The following is a 20,279-nucleotide window of genomic DNA, read 5'->3' as shown; positions in this document are numbered from 1 at the left end:
ACCTATTTAACCCTCCCTGCTCTCATCTCTCCTCCCTCTCTAGGTAGGCCATTATAGCCAAGCTGTGTTTCATATCATAAACACCTTTGAAAGAACAGTTAAAGGTTCTTTGTGTTTAGCCCACTTGATCATGGCAGTTTGACAGGTCAGAGTTTGGTCTGCAAGAAGCCACATCTTTTCTTACTGTAGCTGTTGCATGGAGTCAGAGAGCACTAACTGTACTGTGGATCCAGCGGTAGCGATGCACTTTTCTGTCTCTAACTGCCAGTGGCGTAACTGGGGGGGCAGAGGTGAGCAAGTTGTGTCTGTCGACTACCACCTTCCCCCCACCTACTGAGAACAAGTTGTCAATCGGTCGCCAGACTCACCCACGCTCTTATCGGGCAGCAAACATAGGGTCCACCCCAGGTGGCAGTAGGTCTAGCTAAGCCACTGTGTACTGGTCAACACAACATACAAAAGAAGACGAGGGCCAGTGGTAAAAGTGGGGAAAGGGGAATGGGTAAGAGAGAAAATAGAGACAATGGACTCCACTGCTCTGACTCGTCACTTCTGTTTGGCATTGACTGTAGGTTGTAGTGAGGTCTATAGGAAAAAAGAGATATCTTTAGTAACCTGCCATGATTTCCTGTATCTACCTGACAATGAATAGCGATACCTTAGTTATCACCATGTCACCAACTCTCTGTACTTTGATGTTGGCGCTTGTTCCTGTAACTAAACATACAAGTGATGAGTATCTTAAATATATGTTTATCATCACTTCTGTATATGATCAAGATAGCTACCTCAAGCTTTATGCTTTAGGCACTCTCTGTGTTACTCTTATAAGCATTACTAGAATTCTGAATACCTTAAGCATAATCATATATAGATAGCATGTGTAGCATAGTCCTAGCGCGTCAATCCTCCTGTCTCATCCCAGGATAAACTTACAGCATAATGCAGCACAGTCCAGAATAGTTGCAGTTAAATGTTCAGAATTGTTCAAAGTTTGTTTTCCCAACACAACTCGACATTCAGAATGCTTATCTGTAATTGAAAATGCCCCTTAAATAACTCTGAAGAAAGCAACTGTTTGTTGCAAAAGAAATCCTAGCTCTGCATAGCAAGGTCCTGGTGGCAGCAACAATGTATCACGATTCCCAGCAAAGACGCTGTGAACCAGGATGGAAGTTAAAGCCAGATATTCAAGATGGCTGCTACCTCCAAATTACATGAGAGTTTGTTGCCAGATGGGAAACACAGTTGCCCAGTAGGGATGCTGCTGTGTAGCGCATTCTCTGCAAACATGAAACCACACACCAGACAGCGCTGACACTCTGCAAGGACCACCAGCCAATCCTTCCATTAGATGGACTCAGGCATGAGTGGTTTTGGAATATTGCGGCCCTGGGCACTGAGTCTTAAGAGGTAAGAGAAACTTTCTAATATGGTTTCTGACGTATAGCCACTATGGTCTGAACAAAAGTGATGTGCTGTCTGTTCATTTACTCATCAAATGGGCAGCTTTGGTAATGACAGGTTAAGTCGTTGTCTGTGAGAGGAGAACAATCTCTGGTTGTAACATTAGAAAACCTGTTATTGCCTCAGATTCAGACACAGTGTGGATGTTTTGGGATATTTGTTGCCAGAGGTAAGAACTGTCCAGGAAGGAGATTGCACAAGAATGTAAATATAACTCTGAAAAACATTCAAGTGGTGCACAAGATATGATTAGCTGGCCTGCCTGCAACCAACTGCCACTATCAGAAGTTGTAAGACTGTGTCAGCCTGGTCTCAAGTTTGACTTTGATCTCAAGTTGAAACTCGGTCGAAAGGATGGACAGGGAGAACATTTGCTGCCGTCCCAGGCAGTCAGGAACAGACTTTCTGACTGAGGACAAAACCCTACTGTTGCATGACCTGAACAGGAACAATATACACAGCAAGCAGGAGCGTATATTCAGGCGGTTGCTTGGGGTGTTACACCCTGCTAATAAATGCTTTATATGTTTTTTAGTTGGGTGTACGTTCTCCCAGTTGCAAAGAGAGTGTTGAACTTCACTTGTCATTGACAGCATTTAAGTGTTTTTAGAAAACTCTCTTTCCACTCCCTCGGGCACACACATAGCAGGACAGGGGAAATCAAAGAAAACAATTAACACATATTAAGACCTGATAGGGTTATTTTTCCAAATAGGAAGCTATTTATCACATGCACCTCACAGGCTGCGATGCCCTGAACATGAGTAAATCTGCACATGGATATAGATTTACAATATTTTGGAATTTACAAACGTTTTCCAGGTTATGCCTGAAAACATGCCCTTGTCTCACATTTCAAAGTACACACCTGGAAAACGTCCATGAATTCTTTTTTTCCACACACAAATGCACACACTTCTAGTTTTCATGCAAAAATTCTTAGAAAGTTCAAATACACTTACCTGTTTCTTCTGTTCTCCACAGGGAAAATATTTTCCACTGTGAAGAACCCCTTTGAATAAATTCCCACCAGTTTAGAGGAGGTTCCTTTGCTAATTCCAGCCTGGAAAGATTTTTACTCCTGCCACTGACAGGAGTAAGTCTCCAACTTTTTTCAAGGTGGAAAGGGAGTCAGAGATGGGTTTGTTGAACACCATCAAACTCGTACATTTGTGTCAGGGCATTTGTGCCCTTCAACACGTGATTGTAGATTTACTTACACAATAATCTTTGTGTTAGTAAAGCTATATGTGTGCAAAACTAACTGCTCTGTTTTGTAAAAGTTGATTGGTACTCAGAAATAGAACTATTTGAATCTTTTTAAGTCTGACTTAGGTGCAAAAACAATGTTGAGCCTTGGAAATACCAAATGTGGGTCTAACACTAGCCCTTAGGTACCAGACTCCAACACGATCTTCCCACAAGGCCATGTAAAAATTGTGTAGTGAATACTTCAACATGATGATAGTTTTGTGACCATATGGCCATGGTGGAGGCATGGATTTTGGCTTCTGATTGGGGCAATAGTTGCCTTTAAGTTGTAGATAGTGGCTAGTAAACTAATACTTGTACAACATACAGATACCTCAATGCTTAGATAGACTTTAAATTATACTTTTCATAATATCACACTTTGCCGTAAACACTCTACAACCCTTCCTAGCTCCTTTACCCCTTTTCATGCTCACTGCATCATCTCTTGAGACCAAGGGAGTAGCCAGAACATTAAAGTACCCCCCACTTTGAAATAAAAGCTCTGATGGCACAAAGCAAATGAGGCAAATGAGCCGATCCCTCCCTAGGAGAGCTTCCCTGACTCTTCCGTCCAAGCATCTACCCATTCATCTTTTCACTGTTCCATCCACCTGCTGTTACCGACTATTTCACACTTGTAGTCTTACATCCATTAATTTTTCCAGCCATCATTTAATCTTTCCCTATTCCATCAATGTATCCAATCTGCAATCCATCCATCCATTCATTCATCCATCCATCCCTTTACTTTGCCATCCTTTCACTTGTCCCTCCCCCTATCCATTCATCCCTTTAGTCTGCCAACCTTTTTTTTAAAACATTTAAAAATATATATATTTTATTTAAAGCTTTTACAATATGAAACCAAGAAAATACAATACATAATTATATTGGCTGGATACAGTACAGTTCCACAGGGGACACATGCAACACATACGTTTATAACGAACAGAGTAGATATACTTGAGTAAATATACTTCATCAGAGCTTAATAGTAGTTAGCGGGAGCATATGCTCTTTATTCTTCCTGTACATGAATGTGGATGAGTATATTTAACCACTTCCCCTTGTGTTTGGTATCTGCCAGGGTATAGCAGAGTCTGTAACAGGTCAACACTCAATTACCTTTGCATCCTTCCGGCTCACCGGTTTCCTTTCCCATCAAGTACTGTTGATATAATCCCCAAAAACCTTTGGGTCGATTCTGAGGGGGTAGTAACTCACTATAGTTGTCTGATTGAGTATTGCAGTATAGCATCTTTGCCCAGTCATCTAAGGTCGGAACAGGGCATTTAGCCCAGTGCATAGCCTTTCTACGCTTGGCAAAGAGTAAGCCCATTGCTACTAATCATCTACCTTCTTTGCTTATTCTTTCGTTATGTCCCAGCAGATTAAGTAGTGGATCTGGGGTAAGAGAGAGGCCTTTGATCCCATTTAATGTGTGAAAAACGTATCCCAGAATACTGAGATCTTGGAGCAGTACCAGGCTACATGTAAAAACCCAGCTTCGCTTTTGTTGCAGTGGGGACATGCAGCTGAATCCTGCAGGCCATACCGACAGAGTCTCTCAGGTGTATAGTAAATCCTATTGAGATAGTTAAAGTGGATTAGGCGGTGCCTCCCATTAAGTGAAATGTGTTTAGTCATCTCGCAGCAATATCGCCAGGGGCTGTCATCTATAACTGTGTCCAGATCTCTCTGCCAGTCCTGTTGAGCCTTTACTAAGTTCGGTCTCCTGGCTTCTTGCGTCAGATTATAAATAGTGGTCACCAACTTAACGGGGGTGGTGGAGCGTAAGATGTAGAAGAGCGTTGGCATCTCCATAGGCTCCCGCATATCTTTGCCTAGGCGGTCGTGTAGTGCATGCCTCACTCTGTGGTATTGTGTTAGGGAGGAGGGTTCATATCCTTCTACCAATATGTCTTCCCACATGCGTGCCACCCCATTCTTAAAGAGATCCCCCATCTTCGTGATGTATAATTTCCTTAACGCTAGGTCCACTTACTTCTCTATCTTGACCAGTCGGGAACCAGGAACAACATTCTAAAGTAATCAAAAGGGACTACATGATCTATTTAGTAAATTGCACCAAGCTGGCACTCTGGAATTTATAGAGTCTAGTATGCCAGATCTCCTAGTAGGGGTTTGAAACAGCGTCTGAGGGAGAGTGTTGGGGTCAACAGCCACCCTTTCAATGTGTAAGTATGGTAAACTCTGTGGCCCGTGAATCCAGTAGTGTGCATGGAGCTCAGCGCCGTTCTATTGTATAGTTCTAGGCGTTTAGACCACCCTTAGAGTAGGGCAAAGTAAGAGTGTCCCACTTGACCCGTGGCTGCTTCCTGGCCCAGGAAGCACTATCATTTTCATGAGTGAAATACGTCCTATCAGCGAGAGTGGCAGGCGAATCCAACGAGCAACACCCTCTTCCAATTTGGAGATTGCCTTCCCGTATTTGTCAGAAAGTACTATCTCAGGGTCAGTGTGCTCTTGTATTCCTAAGTAAAGTACGGGATCTGTGGTCCATTGTAAGGGGAAGTCCAACTCCACTGATGTCATGGATGGAGTCAGAGGGAAAATAATAGATTTGGCCGAGTTGACCTTTAGGCCTGATACTGCCCTTGAGCGTGTAACCTCAGTAATCACTGTGGTGAGATGTCTTCCCGGATCTCGGATATATAGGACCATATCGTCAGCATATGCGGAAATAATGAGATGATATCCAGGAAAACGCAGTCCTCTGGGCCCGTGATATTATCTCAATGCACATGCCAATGGCTCCGCCACCAGGTCAGACAACGGACAGCCCTGCCGAGTTCCTTTCAAGATTGTAATAGGGGACAGTGTTGACTACTCTGATTCTGGCGACCAGAGTAATATATAGAACTGCTACAAGTCAAAAAACGACCTCGCCTACTCCGATGCGACGAAGCACAGCTTTCATAAATGATCACTCCACAGAGTCAAACGCCTTCTCTACGTCTAGAAAGAGAGCAGCAGCATTTATATCAGGGTTAATGTTCTGAATGGTGCCAAATACAGTTCTAAGATTGTAAGTTAAACTACGCCCCGGGACAAAGCCGGCCTGCTCTGGACCCACCAGCAACGGGGCCAGGTGGTTAGCTAATATTTTAGCGAAATGTTTTGTGTCCACATTCAGTAGTGATGAGGGTCTATAGGGAGCGCATTAATTTCGTGGCTTCCCAGGTTTCAGTAACTATCAGAGCTTCTCTCAAGATAGGGGGCATCACATCAGCTTCAACCATCTCTTCGTAGAGGGTGACTAAATGCGGTATGAAGAAATCCTTAAATGCTTTGTAGAAGGTCACTGTAAGGCCATCTGAGACAGGGGCGATACAATCACAAATTGTTTTGAGTGCACTTTGAATCTCACTGGGGTCGAGAGGTTAGTCTGCCAACCTTTTACCTGTTCATCCAGCTATTGATCCATCCCTTTACTCTACCGTCCTTTCACCTGTCCATCTACCTATCTATACTTTTATTCTACCATCCTTTCACCTGTTCATCCACCTATCCATTCACTCATCCATTTATCCATCCCTTTACTCTGCATCCCTTCACCTGTCCATCCACCTATTCTTTACTCACCCACACCATCCATCCTTCTCTTTTCTCTGACAAACCTTTCACCTGTCCATCCATCTATTAACCCTTCCCTTTACTCTGCCACAATTTCACCTATTCAGTCACTCACTCATCCATACATCCACCTGTCTTCTCTGCCATTCTTTCGCCTGTCAATTCACCTATTCTTCCATCACTCCATCCATCCATCCATCTACTCTGCCATCTTTTCACCTGTTCGTTAAGTCTTCCTTTCACCCATTCATCCATCTACCCACCCATTCATCCACCCACTCATTCATCTACTCACTGATTCATCCACCTACTCATCCCTCCATCCTTCGCTCCTTCCTTTTGCCCTTCCTTCTATTCAATATTCCTTCACTTTTCTCTCCCTATTCTATTTACCCATCTTTTGTTTTTCCTGCTTGCTCTTCTTTCTGTCTGCTAAGTTGCAGACAGAAGAGGCCCATCAAGAGCCCCTCTCCCGCAGTAGCTGCCAAAGCGGGGGGTCACGAGGCCCCTGCTTGAGACCCAGATTTGCAAAACTTCATGCAAGCAGCCATGTAAGTAAAATCTACAGCACTGCATTGTGCAACTGGAGAAAAAGAGGGCAGCACCATATTTAGGAAGAATCTGCACTAATAAAAAACAATTATGAGTAATACTAAGTATTGAGCTTTTGCACAGTCATGCCTTCGGTTTCTTGTGTGAAATTTGTACTTGAGGAGGTGCAACCTCTAGACCAAACTCCTAACAAATGGCCACCATTCAAGGGTATATTGACCAAAATGTGCAATTTTGCAATAACTGCAAGGTTTGCTTTGGAATGTCATGCAATATTCCACTTGCCTCTTTTTTGTGCCTGGTTTAATTTGACCCTAGGATTTTTACACAAAGCCAGATAATACTATATAGGGTTTTACACAAATCTAGATAGCACGATTTTGTGGTTTTTTTGTGAAGTTCTATAGGCGTTTGCGAAATTCCCACCACCTTACGTCCCCTTTTGCATAGATGATAGGGTGGCTGGTGCTCAGTGCTGGAAAGTTATTTTATGCAGTGCTCATGTCAGGTTTCTTGTGCAAAATGTTTTACAGCTTTGGGTTGGTAAAATACCATCCATGCCAACCTGAAATGAATAAAAGCAACCCCTGACACGTGTTTATGCGTCACTCTATGCCTGAAAGGGTATTTTTTTTTACTTATACTGGGTGCTCCCTTGTGTCTGGACAAAGCTATACCACTCTGTCAGGGGCTGCTTTTATTCATTTCAGGTTGGCTTGGATGGTATATTACTAATCCAAAGCTGTAATACTGTGCCTGGAGTTTTTACAAATGATGGGATTTATGATGTTATAAGTGTTTTTATGAATCCTATGATTTCAGATGGTATAAGTGATGTAATATGAAAGGGAATATGTAGTGCATAGAGAAGGCACAAGTTATAGTTTATGTAGTGTGGCTACTGACTTCACTACATTGTGTATGGAGCTGCACGAGCTATAATAATTTGAAGGTGGTGCGTAAATTTAAAATTTAAGGTATAACTATAACTTTAGAATTTCTAATGTTTGTGTAATGTAGGTTTGGTGTGTATTGAAAGAATAAATAAAGTTTTGCTAACTATAACTACGGTTCAACCTTTATGTTGTGCATGTATTGAGTGCACTGCGTTTTGTTCAGGCAATGTTTCCTGCACCAAATTGATCAATATCAGTGAAGCATTGGTCAGGTTGTGCTCTCACTAAAGTCAGTTACATCTGCTGCTTGGCTATTCATCTAAAAATGCTTGTTTATACTTTTCATAACCTCCTTTAAATACATTAAAAAGTATATAGTGTCACTCAATATACATTTGAGGATTTGTTACACTTAAAATCCTTGAATAGTACGCTGATACAGCGAATCGGAATGTTTATAATGTGGGAAGGATCTGATTTTGATATTAACTATGTCTCCTCCCACACATTCCTGCGGCCACCAGTCTGGAGGATGCAGAAACTGACACTTTTTGACATACATGCATTAAGGATGCTCAGAGGCATGATCTTACTGGTAGAGGCATGAATGCCACTCTGCATGCAGTGCCTGGTGGACGTTTTATTATATCTACTACTGCAGTGGGATGCAGATTGCCATCATGTGCATCCAGGTGGTGGAATTCACCATGGTTCCTGGGTCCTATGGACCTGTATTATAAGTGCTCGGACTGGGCTTGAGAAGGCTACACCTCACTCACTTTTCTTCCTCCAGTTTCTACTGTAACCAATTTACACAGTAGGAGTCACACACAAATGGCATCTGCTGCAGCTGTTATTCAGTAACAGCAAGCAGAAGAGTTTGGAAAAATGTTCCAGTGGTCCATCAAGGTACTCCCTTGAGGTTTTCCACCATTTTCCTTCTCCCTGTGGCTTTAGTTCCTTAATAATAGCTGCAGTGGGAGAGCCATTTACAGCCCTAGTAGCTCTCTTTAAAGGATACAATGGTTTCTTCTTTCCTCCTCGGCAGCTGCTGTCAGTAAATTATAGCTTGAAACACCACTGCAGACAGAGGTGGGAGTGAACACACACATTATTGTTAGTAATGTTAGAAGTAGCAATATTGTGTGGTTGATTACCCCTCACCATCATTAGGGTCCCTCGCTCCTGGATTGTTACTCCTAAATTGGTCAGTAAATGATTATACCATGATAGTCATAGTTGCATGTAATAATATTGCTACCCTGTTCAGAGCATGGCATGGTCACCTGAAATACTAAAATCACCTGTATTCATTCATACTGTCATCGCAATTGTCACAATAATATCCTTTTTTCTTTAAGTGCTGATTTTTCCACAATGGTTGTCAAGGCAAATGGTTTGACCAATGGTACAAGTGTGATCATTGCTGATAGCAAGGATGAGGCCTGCAAAGCCGTGCAAGACCTGACACAGGTCAGTTGTGATTTGCCAGATGTTCCTTACTAAGTATAATCTTTTACTTATCTGTTGTTTACTTTAATCCATATTTACTTCTTTTACATCTTCTGTACTTTTTTATTACTTTGAGTTTTTCCCTATGTCCCCCATTCCTTTACCCTTTTTTCCTGTATATTACCTTTTGAAATGCTACTTTTTTCATTATGGAAGTTAACCCCTGTATCCTCTTTTTCCTTTCCTTCCCCTAATTTTTTTGCCACCTGCTTTTCCCTATCTCCATTAGATTTGTATTCTAAAATTCCTCTTCTGTTTTCCTTTTTTATTATGGCGGAACTCATCACCCCTTTTTTCCTATGCCCTTCCTTCTTCTTTTTCCCAGGTATTTTAAATTCTGCTGATCTCCTCTTTTCCAATTGTTTCCTTTCTTCAGTTTTGTTTCTTAAAAGTTTGAAATATTTTTATTTGTACTTTAGAAGCATTTCCTTACAAATGTTAATTTTGTAAGTGTTAAATTGAAATTCTGATGGGCTTACACCTGCAGCCCCACAAAGTGTCCAATTCACAGAGATTGGTGTTTGAGTAGGTGTCACTTAGTCTTATAGTACTCCTGGATTAGGGAGCGATTTATATCTTGGTGGTAAGCTTACTCTGTTGCAACAGCAATGGAGCATGCTCACTGCCAAGATAATGGTCTGCCAGCCTGATTTAGATGCAGGTGTACTATAGGTATGGCAACAGCGGTGACTACTCTGTCAACACCATAGCCAAACCTCTCTGAGGGTCGTCAGAAATGGCTATATGTCTGCCTGCCCAATTAGGATGGGTGGACATATAGCCATTTTTTTTATTTCTCATCACCGCTAGGCATACCCTGGCGGTAAGGAACATTAAAAAAGGAATAATGCCCCACTTGACATGGGAGATGACTCTAACGAGTGAAAATAAAAAAGAAATCTCCTTGGTGTAGGGCTTAATCATGTAGTACCAAACAGTTCATTGACAGGGACCGCTGTGATGGCGGTTTCTGCCAATGTTTCGGCGGGTGGTCCATCTAGCTGGAAGACAGAAGGGGATAGACTAATCTACTCTGTCCCCCTGGCGGATCAACTGGCCATCCATCAACAAAATAATCAGGCCCTTAGTCATGAATTTCAGGAGTCAGTCAAAAGTGACAATGTCTTACTCCTGGAATAAATGAGTACTATATAAAAAGTTACAGCACAATCTTTGTGACTCATCTAGTGTGTACAAAAGACCAGCAGCAAGACCACACACCGAAGTAGCTGATCACATATCCACAATTTTACACTTTCGTCGTTGATACCCATGAACTCACCCTCGATATTCAGACGTCTGTGCCTAACACGAAATGCATTGTACACCAACATATCTCATACTTCACCGATATTCTCCACAAATCAGTACTGCAGCGATTCCTCTTCAGGCTTAGACACACTAGCTACAGCTCTCCACCCAATTTCAGAAATTATTTAGATGTATTTGTTTACCACTCCACCTGTAAATTCCCCTTTCATGTTGCCTCTATCACTTTCTTACTTCCCTCAATTTACTCCGATAACAGTGCTCCATTGCTTAAAATGTGCAACGAGTGCTGCCATAATTGAGCAATAGTAAGTCCTGAGGTGGCTCAAATAAAGTAACATTGGGTTGCGAAAAGTAGGGTTACCAATAAAAAGACAAGAAATCAGGATACAAATAAGTAACATCTTATATTATGTTGCAGGACAAGACACTTTCAGCAGCTGCAGAAACCATCCTTGTTGAAGAGCGCCTTGAAGGGGAAGAACTTTCTGTAAGTTAATCATATTTAAATAATGATGATCGAATCAGATGCACTACAACATTACATAGAACACTTTCTGTCCAGCCTTTTTTTTATGCAGTATATTTTATTACCACATTAGTGGTTATCATTAATGTGTTACTTTTGAAAAAATAGTCTTTAACAAAAATGCACTCTCATGAGGGTGAGGGGGTGACCTCATTCAAATAGTGCACTCACAGGTACCATCCCATCTTCCTTGCCTGTACCTACTGTGTCAAAATCTGTCAAACTCAAGGGCTTTTTTACAATCCCGTTGCACCGCCGCTGTGTCACTTTTTATATGTAATTGAGTTAATCTGATCTTGTCACAATCACCTCCATTATGATAAAAGCAGAGAGGGTGACAGGGACTTAAATCCCCTCATACACAATTAAGAGGGTACCTTCCTAGATAGTTTTGACTTTTCTTCTGCCAAATGGATCCCTAGTATGTTTAAAAAATAACAGGGCTCCACCCTGAATGTTTGTCTGCATCAGGGTGTGTTAGTGGCCTTATGATGCAGCATGCCACTTTCTAGTGGGTCAGGGGAGTATTAAAAACCCTTAGGACTTTCTAAGTGTGGCTTCTACTGAAGAATTACAAGTTGTATATAGTACATACTTTCTCTTTTTTGTATGTGTAACAATAACCACCATGCCTGAGAATGTTACAGCCTCTGAAAAATCAGACCAAATTAGTCTTTTATATGTCTGGATTCAGTTTTTATCTTTATTACCATCAGACTCAAAAACAGTTTAGACTTACGCAAGGCATCAAAAGGCCTGGCTTGAATCCACTGGATAACAAGCATTGGCATAGCCAAAAGGTCTCGCCTTTGGGACCTTATAAGTGTTTAGCCATGCAACAGTTGCATAACTAAATACTTATAAGGTCCCAAAAGCGAGACCTATTGGCTATGCAAAGCGGCGCGCGCACCCGCGCACATGCACTGTAGCTCTAGGCTGGCCTGGTAGCACTTTCTGGAGCCCTCTCAATAAGTCTCGCCAGACCAGCGAATGCGCTGGGTCAGGCGAGACCTAAAAATGATTACAGGGCATGAACGTCCAGCTAGGCCAACTTTAATAATGTTGTCAATTCAAACTGAACATCCTTGAGAATGAGATGACAATAAGGTTAGGAACGGAACCCAAAGTCGCTCGTTTTCCTCTCTTCCTGTAGTATCTTATTCATGCATTTAGGCCCAGATTTACTAAGGATTTGTGTTGTCTTTGCATCAAGCAAGTCAGCGCAAGGCAACGCCAGTCTTTTTTTTTTTTTTTTTTTTAAAAGACCTTTATTGAGAGATACACAGTACACAGCTGACAGCCTACAACCCAAGGGGCCGGCCGCGGAGGTGATATTGTATGTGTAGCCAAATAACACAGCCCTGTGCCGTCAACCCGGGGGCACGGCGGCGTTAATAAACAAGTGTATCAAATTGTAGGGAAGAAGAACATAGGTCTCGGTTTCTCTTAGAACCACTTTTCAACATAGGCAGGTGCCCCAACAGGCGTAAAGGTACCTAACAGTCAAACTCCCCCCCCCCACCCTTTTAACTAACGGTCCACACTGTACGCACCGTATGCCTTCCACTTCCCGGTGGTGCGACCTACGCATCTCTATCTTAGCCCTTGGAGCGTCAAGAGCGGTGGTATATTACACATCCCCGGGGTCTGCCTGTTCGACGGATGGAGGCATGCAAATGCCCCCCCTGAAATCATTCCACTTGGACCACACCTCGACCCACTTACGGGGGCACCCTCTCGCCACATAGACGGTCTTTTCCTGCAGCATGCACCAGTCCATATCCCTGTTCCAGTGCAACGCCAGTCTTTAAGTGACATTTACTAAGCTACGCAAGGGAATATTTGGCCCGCCATGCGTGACTTTGTAAAGAAGTGTAAATCAATGCAGCGGCTTGTGCCATGTTCCTTAACATTTCATAGTGGTATGCGTTCCATGAGTGGTCCATGAGTGTTCCTGTTAATCCACCCAAGAAATCTGACGTTATCCAAAATATACTGAAATATATTAAAAATGAGGTGGCGCCAAAATGGTGCACTGCCCTAAGACGGCATAACATGGAAACATATTTTTCTTTCTCCTTGTTACTTCCTCAGTCAATGCGCGATGCATTCTACATCATACATAGAAACAGGAAAAAGCCTCTTAGGATTGTTTTTGTGCAGGTTGGCATCCCTTCCTCCATAAAAACAATCCTGCCTGTAACAAAGGCACCCTTGCACCATTGGCCAAGGGTGCCTGTTTTGGTGCTATGTTAGGGACTTTTTTACAAGCCCCATGTACAGCTGGTACGTCAATTTTTCCCATATTAAAAGTGATCCACTGGCGGTGCAAGGGGTTTGTAAATAAGCCCCATAGCATATATGGCACACTTCTGTTCTCTCCGTTTATAAGCAATAAAGCACAGCAAGTTCCCCTGCTTTGCTATGTCGCAGTGCATGAAACTTGGATCACCAACCTTTTCTATAACAAGAACTACTTATGTGCAATGAAAATCATCCCAAGCTAATAACGTAAATTATTAGCGTTATAGGAGTGGCCACTTCCGTCAAAATTCCATAATTGGCCATTGCATGCAAGATTACTTGCAGTGGCCATCTCGTGCAGCAGTCAATGTCACCAGCAATTATGTCAACTACCATAGCAGTCATATACACAATGCCCCCTGCACCTAGGAAAGAAAATCAATAATAAGACCACCCAGCGCAACATGAATTGCCATTTACCTATTAGCCTTAAAGATATTATTTCTAGAGCTTTCAAGTTCTGATAATCAACACATTTTGTTTTTAAATATATAATTTTAAATGTTAGAAACATACGTAATTCAACCAAATAAATGCTTTTCATTTGCAAGTTTGCACTGCACATAGTGGAGCTAGTCACAGGTAGCTGGAGAGCTAATTTTAGGACTCCTAAACTGAGAAAAATCCTAATTTTAAGACTTTCGGTATTCACAGAAGGCATTTAGGAGTCCTAAAGTTAGGACTCCTTACTTCTGTGAATACCGAAGTGAGTAAGTGTCTTCTGTGAATACCAAAATGAGTAAGTGCCTTCTGTGAATACGAAAATGGTAGTAAGTTTAGGATTTTGTCTTAAGTTAGTTCTGTGAATCGGGCCCCATATCTACCGCGAACTACAGTACCTCCATGAGGGTAACCTGTTGCGGGACATCACAGCGGTACGGACGCAGATGACCTTCTGGAAAACCCTGCCGCTGACAGTCATGGGCAGAATTGCAATTATAAAAATGGTGGTTTTACCGTGTCTACTTTATCACTTCACAAACTTACCGCTTTTTTTAGACCACCCCTGTTTAGGGACTTAGAATTGGATTTTCGACAGTTTATCTGGCATAATCCTCGCAGCAGGGTTGCAATGATCAAAATGTTTCATGCGACCACTCAGGGGGGCCTGTCCCTGCCCAACATGGAACATTACTTTTTGGCGGCACAGCTCCAATGGGTGGCGCGTTGGCTTAGTGCGCAAAATCTTGGAGACACGGCGTCACAGGCGCCCGGGTACACCCACCCTCAGATAGTAGCGCTCTTCCACCCTAACAGACAAGGTAGCACACCTACACAACTACTGTTAAAGGTGGCTTATCAGTGTTATCGTCGCTGCCTTCGCCTTACGCACCGACTTGTACCATATATGCCATCTCTGCCTCTCTTGGGCACACCCAGACGACAACAGGCGATATCTAGTGCGGAACTTATATCATGGGAAGAGGCAGGCATACTAATGGTAGGTGACTTATATATTGACGAACAACTTGCCCCCTTCAGGGATTTGGCGGAGAGCTCTGGCCTCCCACAGGGGCAGTTCCTTCTGTATGCCGCAGTGACTAGTACACTGAGCGCACACTGGGGAAATGTGATACAGGAACCTGCTACGCATCTTACTGTACAATATTTACACAAATTAGGGACTGGTCGACACCTCACCATGTGGTTTGCGGAGTCCCTCAGAACACAAGCGGTGCCACCACTACTCTCTGGGAGGCAGACCTCTGCAGACCCGCCACAGATCGTAAATGGCGCTATTTACTTGAGGGCCCCACGCGAATTCCTCGCAACATGCGATTCCGACTCATCCAAGACTATATCCTACACAGGGCTTACCTCACGCCGGCAAAAATAAACAAATATTTCAATCGTATAGACACCAAATGTGCCAGATGTGACGAACTAGTGGCGGACCTCTTGCAAGTGTTGTGGTCCTGCACAGCCATACAGTCATACTGGGGGGAGGTTACTAGGAGGCTAGCACAGTGTACGGAGCGAACACTAGACTGGACGTGGGAGGTGTGCATTCTGGGACTATATCACAGATCTAAGAGACATAGGGTGACTTCTAGATACATAGAGCTAGGATTAGTAGTGGCCAAGTGATAGCTCACACGCCGCTGGAAGACCCCTGATCCCCCAGTGGCCAAGGCCTGGTATCACTCCCTCCAGTACTGGGCAAAGGCAGAGAGCGTTGCACTGCACCACGAGGACGCAATTGGGTTGCGTAATCAACCACTAGCACCAGAGTTGGAAGCTATATTAGAGGATTTTCAATTGACAGAGCAAGACCCCAACATGGTAGCTGACAAAGCAACGAGTGACGATAAACAGGTAACACCACAAGTGGCGCCCCTTTAGCTCCCCCTAAGCTGCAGATACAGTACACGCGACTGATAATGCTCCCTGACGTCCAAATATTACACATCAGACATATAGGCATGGGTAATTCCAGCTGCACATTAACATATCGCTAAGCTAATGGCTCTTTTGAATAAGTGGGCACATACTTTTCACATGTATGGTTGTGGCAGATGAGACACATTATTAATTAACATCATAGTATGTATATTGTTACCAGATGAGAATATTTTACCTGTTTTGCATTATGTTTTCTCCCCCCCACTTCCTTTTCTTCTATTATGCACCTTCAGTGCATGCTCATTGGACGGAACGTCGTAATACCAGGCACTTGATATGCAATTTATTGAAATGATAAGTATAAACTTTGGCATAAGAAATACACTGCAACATGTAACGTTCTTTTATGATGGTAGACATATTACATGTATGCAGTCTATTTTGTTATGTTTTGTTTTCAAATGTCAAAAATCTAAAAATTTCAATAAAACAAATTTAAACAAAAAAAAATGAATACGTAAGGGGCGCCATTTCCAGCACGTAGGTGCCAAAAAGGCTAAGGGGATAGTTTAAAATAAGGAGGGGCATTTTCGCCAAAGCCCCTCGGAGGACCTTAAGACAAAATGCTTGCCCCATTATGATGCGTTGCTCTGCATTTTTTTTAAATCTCAGAAACAAGTCCAAACGCAGGGTTTGCTTCAGCCTGCATGACAGGGACATTTTTCTTCTTATCCTTCTGTGTGTGCCCTTCCAAGCTGGATACATCTACATAGTAAAGCCCACCCTAAATAGGGCATTCCTTCTGACGTTGCAATGCCAGCAGCACTGTGGTGGATTGGACGCCTGCGAAAACTTTTCGGTTGGCAAAGTCAACTAGTTACTCATTAGCTGGAGAGTTTCTAATCTATATTAACATCAGATATGCCACTGAGATTAAGCAATTCAAAGTTAGGCGTTCATTCAGTTTGCAACTTTAGTTGAAAGATTTGAGAGTTTACTTAGTTGGACTCAATGGTGCGGGATGATACATTTATAAATAAGTTGGCTTGGGGGGGCTGCTGGTGCTTTGCCCCAATGAATCATACCTTTGAGCAGATGGGAAGCTGGATATAAGGCATGATCTTAGCTGTCTATAATTTTATGTTATATATGTCCCCCCCAATCATCTGCCTCTTCTTCCAGCATGTATGAAGGCGCAGAGGAGCAATGGTAGAGCCTTACATAACATAAAACAGATGGCAGTTCGAGAAAGTGATGCAGCCACGTATTACGGTGGTTGTATCTTTCACCCCTTACCAAACGGATTATTATATCCGAGCCATTTTCTGAGATATTCAATTTCAGTCTGACAAAACGGTAGTTAAATTTAACTATTAAAATCTGAACAAACTTAATCTTCAAAAGGACCATTGTGTTCTACTGTCCGGTGTTTTGATACCAATCCGCTTCAAAAGGTGAGAATCCTCGCCATATCACTTCACTGGAGGCTCTTTAAACCGAGAACAGCATTTTCTATTATATCTCAAAATTTATAATTTGAGGTATAAACCCCGATGAAGTTCCAAAAGATTGTACCTTTGGGGACGAAATACGTTGGCTGGTTTTATGAACCAATTTTGGAATAAAAGAAGAAATTGATAAAATAACAACGGACTATATGTATTGTGTTCGGTGCACCTCCTATTGCTAAAAATAACATAAAACATCCTGACCTTCTGCCACCCCACCACCCTCATCTTATACACTCTCTTTCTCAACTTCCTAGCTCCAAATTGAAAAATAAATACCTGGTCTCCTGCCACTCACCTCCACCATCCTATGAAAATTGCCCACTCTCCAAAATCCAAATATTAAATACAAATAACTGGTCTCCTATCACCTCCCAGCCCCCACTCTTATGTCAAGTTATGTCATCCTATCCCCTCCATGCTCAAAGCCATGCTCTGCACTATTACATTAAAAGTGGAAAGCCAACACCACACTGACAACAGCTTTGTAAGAGTCACTTGTCATCATGGATCGTTTTGTCCTGTCAGCGCAGGTCTGAAGAGACACATGTTGCCCTCATTTTTCCACCTCCCTCAGGTCCGTGGAGACCCGGTAAAAGTGCAAGAAAGCGGATTAGATTCCAACTGCCATACCTCCATTGTGCTTGGGTCTCTGGGGACTCGGTTGAGGTCGTAGAACAAGGGGAAACAAGCCCTTCCCTGTATGACATCATGACCTACTCTTGTGATGTCATTAAAATGAATATCCGGAGTTTATTCTGGTTGTTCACGACAGAGGCTCCCTATAGAAGCCAAATATTACATTAAGTTACTAGCTAGCACAGATCACATTTCCCTGCAGTAATATATGAATTTTCTCACAGTGCTTGTGCTTTAGTGATGGTGTCTCGATAGCCCCCATGCCGCCAGTAAAGGAGCACAGACGATTGCTTGAAGGGGATCAAGGTCCAAGCACAGATGGAATGGGAGCCTACTGTCCTGCTCCTCAGGTAGAGTGAGCCCTTGTACTTGTATTTTCCCAGTTTCTTTATTATCCAATATGTTTTTTCTGTACCTGTGAAACTTTGTTGAGTTAACCATGTCTAATCATTTATCCTGAACGTTGTCCTAAACATTTATGCCTAACACACTATGCTAGGACCCTGTAGCACTGAGTAAAATTAAAATGGTAGTTAATGAGCCCCTGTGCTACAAACAGCCATTTCAAGAAAGCCAGCTTCATAAATGAGGGTGCCTATGTACTAATGTATCAGAAAAGGCCACTGATCAATTCACATGCATAAATGTAAACTTTAGAAAGAGAATCCACATATTCACCAATGTGTACATGCAGTGTTCTTTGCCTATCCACAAATTTGTGATGCTTGATTGTGGTCATAACTCAGAAGTGTATGTGATTGTGGCTCATAAGATACTTTTGCCTAGGTGGTAATAACTGAAAGTCATTTATTATTATTTTTTATTAAATGCAATTGTATATGATTTGAATGGTTTGTCTGTTGTATTTTTATAATGTATCTTGTGGCGTGTTGTGATTTTCTGTATCATTTATATTATGTTACATGGTGTGTTGCAATGAGTTGTACCTGTCGTATGTTGTTTTATGTTATGTATGATATGTGATGTGATGAGGGTTGTCATATATCGAATGTGGAGTGGTGTGTCATGCTGTATGTTACATTATGTGACGTAACATGTCATGTTTTAAGTAATTTTTTTTAAACATAATTTATAAGATACACTATATTACTAATGGCTCATGCGGTGGTGCATATTGTGATGTATCCTGTTATTATCACATCTTATCATATCATGTTGAATATTATATAGTATAGGGTATTGTGTTGGAGAGATGGTGAAATACATTATCATTATTAGTAGGGAATTACCAGTTTTATAAATAACAAGTTTATTTAAAGTCTAGCTTTCCAGCCTGCCAAGTTAGTAGAGGCTATGGTCTCCATTCCCCTGATGGAGGATTGTCCACCGTGTTTAGACATAGCTGACAGGAAGGCGGGGATTATTTTGTCATTATGATGGACTGTGATTGTTAGTGACAATATATGCTGCTGCTGCAACTACTCCTAAGCTTCTGCCTATGCCACGTATCATGGACCCTGAGGCTTACTAAGAGTTACCTCCTCATGCTAAACTTGTGACAGATTTGTAAAGTATTCTAGTTGCTTTACATTTGGGTGCCCCTCCTCTAACAAATATCAAAAGATATAAGAAATCTGCTGCAATCACCCCCAGGAGGGTGCCACCTTTTAAATGTGAATCATCTAATTGAGGTGTCCCAATCCTCCTTCTTAAGTAACTCCAGAGGGTGAAACGTAAACAGTATAACAACCAGATGTGGTATTTGATTACCATTTGTTGGCTCATGCTGGGAATTGAATTCAGTACAATCCACCTCTGTTGCTTAGAGCATAGTTTTTTGTTTCACTGTACACTTACACACATGTATCTGTAATTATAAGTCTTAACTCTTTGTGTAATCACTGGGGGCACTGAGCCATGGGTGTAGTAAAAATCAAAGAGAAACGCTCAGTAGGGCTGTACATGTAAGACACTATTAGCCAAAATAATTAATGGGACGAAGAGTTGCAAGAATAGACGGTAAAGTAAGGTGGAGGTAATTTGAGACTAATATACATAATTTCAAATCTCTGTTGTTTTTCAGTTTCCAATAAACGTGTTGGAGAAAATTAATGATACAATAATTCAAGAAACTGTTGATGGACTACGGCAAGAGGACATACCATATGTAGGTTAGTCTATTTATGATGTTCCCTGTGCTCAAGAGATAGTAAGGAGCCCTTTGTATACCGACCGTAGCCTTGAAAAATACATCCTATGGTGAAAATATTGGGTCTTATTGAGAGTTTGGTGGGAACTGAAAATACTTCAATTTGTAAAGGAAACGCTAAATATGGCTTAAACTCCATGAGCTGAATATCCTTCATCATAGGAAAATTATTGTGGTGGAATAAAAGCCAGTGGATTTTATCCCATATTTTAGAGTTTCCAACAAATGCTAAGGGCTCA

At 42.1% G+C, this 20,279-nt stretch overlaps 1 protein-coding gene across 1 annotated transcript in view; it reads left to right on the top strand.

Moving 5' to 3' along the window:
* The window catches only part of LOC146801851 (trifunctional purine biosynthetic protein adenosine-3-like), a 253,558-nt gene that overhangs the window by 19,529 nt on the left and 213,750 nt on the right, over positions 1-20,279 (top strand). Inside the window, exons 4-7 of the mRNA XM_085623717.1 lie at positions 9,128-9,239; positions 10,969-11,037; positions 18,095-18,220; positions 19,915-20,002. Coding sequence (XP_085479843.1) covers positions 9,128-9,239; positions 10,969-11,037; positions 18,095-18,220; positions 19,915-20,002 — 395 coding nt within the window. The remainder of the gene's footprint in view (positions 1-9,127; positions 9,240-10,968; positions 11,038-18,094; positions 18,221-19,914; positions 20,003-20,279) is intronic.

This window comes from Triturus cristatus, chromosome 8 (genome assembly GCF_964204655.1).
Source record: "Triturus cristatus chromosome 8, aTriCri1.1, whole genome shotgun sequence".
NCBI classification, from domain to species: Eukaryota; Metazoa; Chordata; class Amphibia; order Caudata; family Salamandridae; genus Triturus; species Triturus cristatus.
Note: the sequence above shows the minus strand (reverse complement) of the source record. Positions and strands in the feature narration are given on the sequence as shown.